General features: G+C 45.5%; 1 protein-coding gene across 2 annotated transcripts in view; it reads right to left on the reverse strand.

Moving 5' to 3' along the window:
- Positions 1-7,658, reverse strand: part of Baalc (BAALC binder of MAP3K1 and KLF4) — a 71,792-nt gene extending 64,134 nt beyond the window's left edge. The window contains exons 1-2 of one of the 2 annotated variants that reach the window (XM_047529382.1): positions 7,339-7,658; positions 4,298-5,531 (exon numbers count right to left, since the gene is read on the reverse strand). In XM_047529382.1, coding sequence (XP_047385338.1) covers positions 5,509-5,531; positions 7,339-7,498 — 183 coding nt within the window. In that variant the 5' untranslated portion in view covers positions 7,499-7,658 and the 3' untranslated portion in view covers positions 4,298-5,508. Of the gene's footprint in view, positions 1-4,297; positions 5,532-7,338 lie in introns of those variants that run through there. The other variant, XM_047529375.1, reaches the window with a different exon arrangement.
- Between the last annotated feature and the right edge of the window lie 205 nt (positions 7,659-7,863).

Below are 7,863 nucleotides of genomic sequence, written 5' to 3' on the forward strand. Positions count from 1 at the left end.
AAAAGAATTTCATCTCCATGGGGATGAAGGTGACTGGGTGTGGGGAAGACGGGAAGAGAGCATGGGAAGAAGTGAGGGCTCCTGGTAGCTAAACTAGAAGGGGCTAGATCACAATTTGAACTAAGGCACAGGGTATACCCATCAAATCTGCAGTCTAGGGGGAGCCGAGGTGACACTCAGAATGGCCAAAGAAACTGTGGGAGTCCTGACAGGGACAGAATTTTGCAGCAGAAATCAACTGGTCTACTGGAAGTAGCTGGAGGCCGGAGGCAACACCAGCCAAGACCAACAGGTTCAGACACCCAAGTTCGCTAATAAGTCAAATGGTCTTAACAGCAGGAAAGTGCTGTGGGTCACAGGGCACAGACCCTAAAGTGAAGGCAGGACCTGAGGGGTCCAGTTTGAAGTATGCTGAGCACAGGAAAAGACCCCTTGATGTCTGAGAGGACACTATCATTCCCACCAGGTCCTCAACCATCAGAAGGGAATCTGGAACGTGCTTAGGAAGCTATTATACCCAGCCATGGAGTCACCTTAAACTCATCTCAGGTGAGGGTTGGAATAGCCTTTCTGGAGTACAACAAAGACAAGGTTCCATGGACCAAGTATCTAAGACAAAAAACACCCAAGATGAGACCCAGGAAAGAGGTTGTAAGACAGACAGATCAAGCTTCATGTGCATAGCTAGCTCATTAATCCATTTACTCATTTTCATAGTCATTCAACAAATGTGTGGTAGATGCCAGGTATGCAGATATCAGTAAGGTGGTCCCCAACCTGGAAGAGCTCACAGCCTCCCTGGACAGGCAGAGCACAATCGAGCTTGGGCAACGTGATCCAGCCAGTGTTGCTCCTGGGTTCACAGAGCAGGCTGTGATGCTCTGCCTGGGAGACAAGGGCCAGAGGACATGAGATTTCCTAAAACTCCATAAACTGCACAGTAACCACCTGTTTCTTTTAGTTTTTGCAAAACAACACTTATAACAAAAAGGCTGGTGTTTGGAAAAGGGGCATGAGGAAGGTGGGGACCTTTTCTGACTGTGTAACCAATCACATGGACAAGAACCCAAAAAGAGAGAAGCAGATGGAACTGACAAGGAAGGACATCATCAGCTCAGAGGTCTATGGGGGGAAAAGACACTTAAAAATTTTAGGAGATTTATTCAAAAGAGTTCACTCAAAGTCATACCATCGTCAAACACAGGGGATACAATGGTGAATGAAAAGACCCCTTATCTAACTTGACAGACCCCTTATCTAACCTGACAGCCATTGGTCATTGGTCATTAAGCATTTTAAAATATAACCACATGTGGTAACCAATATATAGAAGGGGGTTGGAGTGGAGGGTTGTCCCTCGGGAAGCCACGACACTTACACAGCCTGAGCTGCCTTCCCCCACCTCTCCTGGCTAGAAAGGGCTATACACACACCTGCTTCCTGAGCTGGGCTCCTACAGATGTCTGTACACACACTACCTCCTTCCCAGGCAGAATGAACTGCTTGGTCCCCTGACACCTCTGGCACTTTTCCTTCATGCTGTTCCAGTATGAACCAGGCTCACCTGAAGCGTGTCCACTTTTGTGTCTGTGTCCCCTGTATTATTAACCTCTTAAAGTCAAGAAATGTATCTTACCTATCTTTGTGCCCAATGTCTGTTGAAGGAACAGAGAGCAAATGTCTTTCATCTTCAGTCTGTCAACACAGGGGAAAAAAACCCTGGAATATTCTCTTTATAGCACTATAACCTGAATCAAGATCAGCAATGTTGAACATTAAAGGGAACCCAACAAGATGAATTTTAACAGGAACAAATGCAAAAATCTCAACTGGTGATTACTGAAACCAACAATACTAATGCAAGATTCACAGGGGGAAAAAAACTCATTCAATATTTATTGAGTGCCACTTATATTTCAGTCACTGTCCCAGGTTCTGGGAATATAGCAGAGAAAATACAATGTCCCTAATGCCACAGAACTTCAATTTAATTATAAAAAAAATCTCAGGGTTTTAACTAATCACAAGCTTAGTGTGAGTCATCTAGGTAACATGGCAACAAGAACAGAAAAACAATCCTAACCTGATTTTTACCTGCAGGAGGAAAGAGGTTCCTTCTGCAGCCACTTCAGAATGTGCCAGGTGCCCTCTGCAGCTGAGTTGACAGCAGGAGTTTGGAGGTAACCCTAGGTTCCTTGTATGTAGAAAGACTTTGACAAACCTAGTGGTATGTTTACAGGAATATGGTCAGACCCATAAGAGACATGAGAAATGATTAAGGAACTGCACGTGTTTGGCCTGGAGGAGGTAAGAGGAGATGGAAAGCATCCTCCAGGATTGAAAGGAGCTATCTGTGCAAGTTCAAATTTCACCAGTGGAAATCCCAGGGAAGATACTCTGCAAAGGCATGAGGAGACCCCCTATCCTAAGAAGAAATAGCCCATCCTCAGGAATGATGCAGGGAAAATTGTGAGAGACTGGACCATCTAGAGGATGCACTAAACTTTGGGTACCATCAGTTGCCGATCAAGAATTCTACAGCAAATCTCTATTAACAAGGAAGGCAGTAGTTAGGAGTGTGGGCTTTGGAATCTCAGATGGATACCAGCCTGAGCTGGAAAAGTTACTCAACTCTAAACCTCAATTCCTGGCTTGTAAAAGGAAGGTGGTAATGGTGCCTACCTTATCCTGGGTGTAAACATTAAATGAGATGCATTACATAAAGTGCCAGGTACGGTGCCTGGTCCCTGATAAGTAATATTCAAGTTTGTCATTTTATTTGACTTTTATTTAGGTAAATCATTTTGTTGTGAGTCTCTAATTCTTCAAACTTTATTATACTAAAGTAATTTGTATAGAATAATAATTTGAAATGTTGTTTTCTCTCAAGATATTAGAGAAAAAGTTAAAGGGAATATTTACAATTTTAAAAAAGGGACTTGCAATTAAATTGAGACCAAGCTAGGAAGTTATTAATGTATGGAATGGCTGAGTGAGGATGGGTCATGACAACCTCAGACTCCCCATCACCTTGGAGATTCCCATCTGACAACAGAAGTAAAAATCAGTCTAGCAAACTGATTTTATGAGGATTAAGTCATGTCAGACCAACTTAATTTCCTTCTTTGACAGACTGACTTTGGTAACAGAGACATAATGGATATCAGACACTGGCCTCAGCTAAGTTTTAAATTCCAGCCTACAAAATAGTCAAATGTAAAAATTTAATTCAATTCTGCTAGCTAGTGGAGATGATCTCCAAGGACAGGGACCAGGAACTTAGGATCACTTTTTGAGTGAGGAGGAGGGACAAGACACTCTGTCCTTCATGGAAGTGAAAAACATACCCATCCCACAGTGAAGTGCAGAATTCATTCAACAAAATTTTACTGAACACTGTCATATGACACACCTTCAATCTGGATAGAATATAAGAAATTAAAGTGGGATTTAAAAGTAGATATGCCATACCACCCTAAGATTTCATCTCACTCCAATTATAATGGCTATTATCAAGATTTCAAGCAACAATAGGTGTTGATGAGAATGTGGGGAAAAGTACTCGTATGTTGCTGGTGGGATTGCAAATTGGTGCAGCCACTCTGGAAAGCATTGTGGAGATTCCTCAGAAACTTAGAATAGACCCACCATTTGACCCAGCTATCCCACTCCTTGGTTTATACCCAAAGGACTTAAAATCAGCATACTACAGTGATGCAGCCACATAATGTTTATAGCAGCTCAATTCACAATAGCTAGATTGTGGAATCAACCTAGATGCCTTTCAATAGATGAATGAATAAAGAAACTGTGGTTTAGATATACAACAAAAAATTACTCAGCCATAAAAAGGAATAAAATTATGGCATTTGCTGATAAATGAATGGAACTGGAATATCATGCTAAGTAAAATAAGTCAATCCCCCAAAAATAAAGGCTGAATGTTTTCTGTGATAAGTGGATGCTGATACATAACAGGGGGCTGAGGGAGTGGGTAAGGGAAGAATGGGGGAACCCTGGATTGTGTAGAGGGAAATGAGGGGAAGGGTAGGGCAGGGGGGAAGGAAAGATGGTGGAACAAGATGAACATCATTACTCTATGTACATGTATGATTACACGAATGGTACGACTGCATCATGCACAACCAGAGAAATGAAAAGTTGTACTCCATTTGTGTACAATGAATCAAAATGCATTCTGCTGTCATGTATAACTAAATAGAACAAACAATAAAAAAATAAAAGCAGATATGCCTATTGGGGTTTTTTCAGTCGACATGGCTATGGAGTTGGGGACCTATGGAGTGTTTGAACTGGGCCAGATGTTTCAGCAGTGTGTGATAAAGTTGGGGCTAGGTTTTTTTTGTTTGTTTGTTTATTTGTTTGTTTTAACAGAAACTGTGGAATCAGAAAGGTACTTGGAGGGACTGATATTAAATAGATTTAAGTGGGGAAGTTCAATGGCAAGCAAGACAGGGAAAAGCTGAAGAGGAGGCTTCTAGGAAGAGTTGATGGGAATGAAGAGCAGCATTGGACAGATCATCTGCTTATTTAGAAAATCTTCATGAAACTCCAACCTATGTCACACATGTGCTAAGCATGGAAGACACAGAGAAGACTTAGGTCCACTCCCCACCCACTAAGGTCCTGAGGTTGAGGTAGCCAGAAGAAAGGTGATTTCAATCTGATAGAGTGACCAGGGGCCCAGAAAGAAAGTATTCTTGAGGACTGAGGGAACTGGGCATAAGTAAGAGCTTCAGAGTGTACAGACTGGGACAATTCACTGAAGAGTCCATTTGATTGGGTAGATGACTTCCAGAGACCCTCTCTAGCTCTAGAATCCAGTGCAAAACCATTGTACTGGACCGGGTGGATTTTTATAATCCGAACTCTCCTGAATCCAGCTCTTTCATTTGTTTGTCCTCCCTGCTCCATCAGAAAACGACTGCTGGGAACAGGAAAAACTGGTCTTCTAGTTTCCTACGACCACATAGTCACAGAAGTCCGTTAGAGGTCCCCAATGGGATTGAATTCATGGTTAAAGTACTGGCAGGAATGGGCAAAGCAGGGAGAGCTGAAAGAAAGGAAAAATAAAGAAAGAATGAATCCTGGCTAATTTCCCAGGGTGGCAGAAACCCAGGAGATTAGTAGTTTTCTCGGATGTCCCACTACTAAAGAGGACCAGTTTTCAGGCTGCAGAGCCACAGGAATCAAGTCACTCTTCCAGAGACCCCCGAGAATACTAATGTACTCCAAGAAAAGTCTTGGCTCAAACTGTGTCTTCAGAAATGTCCCTCTCCTCCAAGGCTGATGGAAATTTCTAGAGAATTGAAATGCTTCTGCCCATCGACGAGTCTTGCCAATTTTAGCGTGATGTCCCGGAGCTACAGCTGAGTCCATCCTATGAATGATGCAGACCTTCAGGACCATCTGCCTGGCAAGGCTGTCCCATGTTTGGCAAAGTTCCATGAACAGCACGCCTGTCCCAATCCCCACCTGTTGAGGGGATCAGATCTCCTGATAGATGGGATCTGAGTTAGGATGGCAGAGAAATGAGTGAATAAATGTTGGAAAAGACTTGAGGAGCATATATGTACATATTTAGCCAGTCCATAACTCTCACACCCATTCATATTCTCTCCCCCTCGCTCCCTCCCTTTCACACCATACACTCCCTGTCACCACGGCAACCATTCCCTGAAGCTGTACTTTGTTCTTTTTCATGCTAGATCTTTTCAATCTTATTTCTTTGCTGTGCAGCCCTGGCCTCAGTCTCTGCAGAGAAGTACCACCACTTCCTTGGGAAATGCTGTTACATCCAATGTGTACCAATCCCTTTAGAGGTTCATGTCTTATCTTCATCTTGACACTGAATTTGACCGACCTACTACCACCTGGTAACTTGCTGAAAGCACTGGCCACACAAAATAATCATTATGATTGCCTCTCTGAGTCACGAAATTTAGAGAGAAATCCAGTGTTCTGACAGCTTTCACAGATTGTTCTCAGTTAAAAAAAAAAAAAAAAAAGCCATTTTCTTATGTGGAAAAAGAAGCCAGACCAGGCACATGCCTATAGTCCCAGCTACTGGATAAGCTGAGGCCAGAGGTTCATTTCAGCATCGGAGTCCAAGGCTAGCCAGGGCAACACAGCCAAACCCTCTTGTTTAAACAAACAAACAAAACCAGCATTGGTCCTAAAAAAGATGGAGAGTCCTATTTGCAAGGCTAAGGTGGCAGCTCTTATTTAAGAGGCATTGATTGAGTGTTATTAGTCCTAAAAGTAGTTCACATGTCTTTCCTCCTCCATATAATATGCATTATGCTTCAAATTAGCCTTATTTTTAAATTTCTTCATTCAAAAATGCCTACATAATGCAGTCAGAAAACAACTTTTTAAATCTAGTTATCAATCTGGCTTGTGACAACATCCATGTAATAAGTAGTGATTTTTTTCCCTTTTAGTGTCACCAACACATTTACAATCAAAGTTTAGTACATGGCAACAGTTTTCATCTCTGTAATTATTAGTGTTTGCTTAAAAACAATCCTTTCTTGTGACTGGACTAGAAAGTTCTTTTCAAATCCTTCTAAGAGATTTCTGGTGGCTGGAGAATGAATGACCTAAGTAAGAGTATTCAAATTATAAACATTTTTATGCCCTGCCTTATAATTGAGACGACAGGGAGTAGGGAAGGAAGTTCTGCACTGTGAAATAACTGCTTGAAAAGTAAATTAAAGTCATGATAGGGCAGGCATGCATTTATTTTGCCCTGAATCAGGATTCTGATTTTTGAAGCCCAACAGGAAGGATAAGGGAATCAACAAGAAGACTCCACCCAGGCAATCCCAGTCCGGCGTCTTGTCTCTAAATCAAGCAAGAGAGGGTCCAGGTGGCCAGTGGATGAAGCCACTGGATACACAGGTGACCAGAGGGGAAGCTGGACCAGAGCAGGGCAAAGGCAGACAGGGTCGGGTGGGAGCCCTGGCGTGGGCTGTGAGGTAGGTGTCTGGACCAGATGGGTAGTCCTCCCACCCATCCCTCCCGGGTGGGCGCCATGCACTGGCCAAGGCAAGGAAGCGCTGGGTGGTGGGCAGCTCAGGATTAGCTCAGCCCTCTGTAAGCGGCTCTTGTTGACCCCGACCCCGACCCCAGCTTGAGGCAGCCAGTCCATCAGTGGGCAGTCCTGTCTGTCACTGCCCCCCACCCGCCATGGGTCCACCAGGGTCCTGTGCCACACTCCTGCCGCCTCGACCCCTCCGGCTTCTCTCCGGGTGGCCAGGGCCGCGCGCAGGTTCAGGGAGCGGCCGGCCAGGCGGGGGTCTGCAGCTCACTCACCCGCGTGCAGGCCGCCGGCCTCGGGGCCGTTGTCCGGACCAGCGGCGCTGGGCTGCGCGTCCGAGTCGGTGTAGGTGAGCCAGGTGGACTCGGTCTCTCGGGTCCAGCTCTCGTAGTAGCGGGGCTCGATGGCATCAGCCCTGCTCCCGCCGCAGCCCATCCTCCCGCGCTGTGGGCGCGCCTGGCGGCCGCTCGGCTCACTGCTGGCGCTGTGGCTCAGCCCGGGCGGCGCAGCCCCGGCCCGAGAGAAGGCGGCGGCAGCGGCATCGCTTGGGAGCCCGCGCGGAGCTCCTGCTGCGCCTCCTCTCTGCTTTGAGGCCCTCCCCCTGCCCACCTCCCCTCACCTCTCCCCCACCCTGTCCCAAGTCCCCCGCTCTCTACACCCTTCCTTAGTGCTCTGGAGCAGGCCTGGGTGCAGGAGCCACCGCAGCGAGAGGAGGGTCTCTGGAGGGACTCGACCCCTCCTGCCTGGATTATGGTTCCATCCATTCACGCATAATCCACCCATCCACCCACTTGTCCCTC

Source organism: Sciurus carolinensis, chromosome 1 (assembly GCF_902686445.1).
Source record: "Sciurus carolinensis chromosome 1, mSciCar1.2, whole genome shotgun sequence".
Taxonomy (NCBI): domain Eukaryota; kingdom Metazoa; phylum Chordata; class Mammalia; order Rodentia; family Sciuridae; genus Sciurus; species Sciurus carolinensis.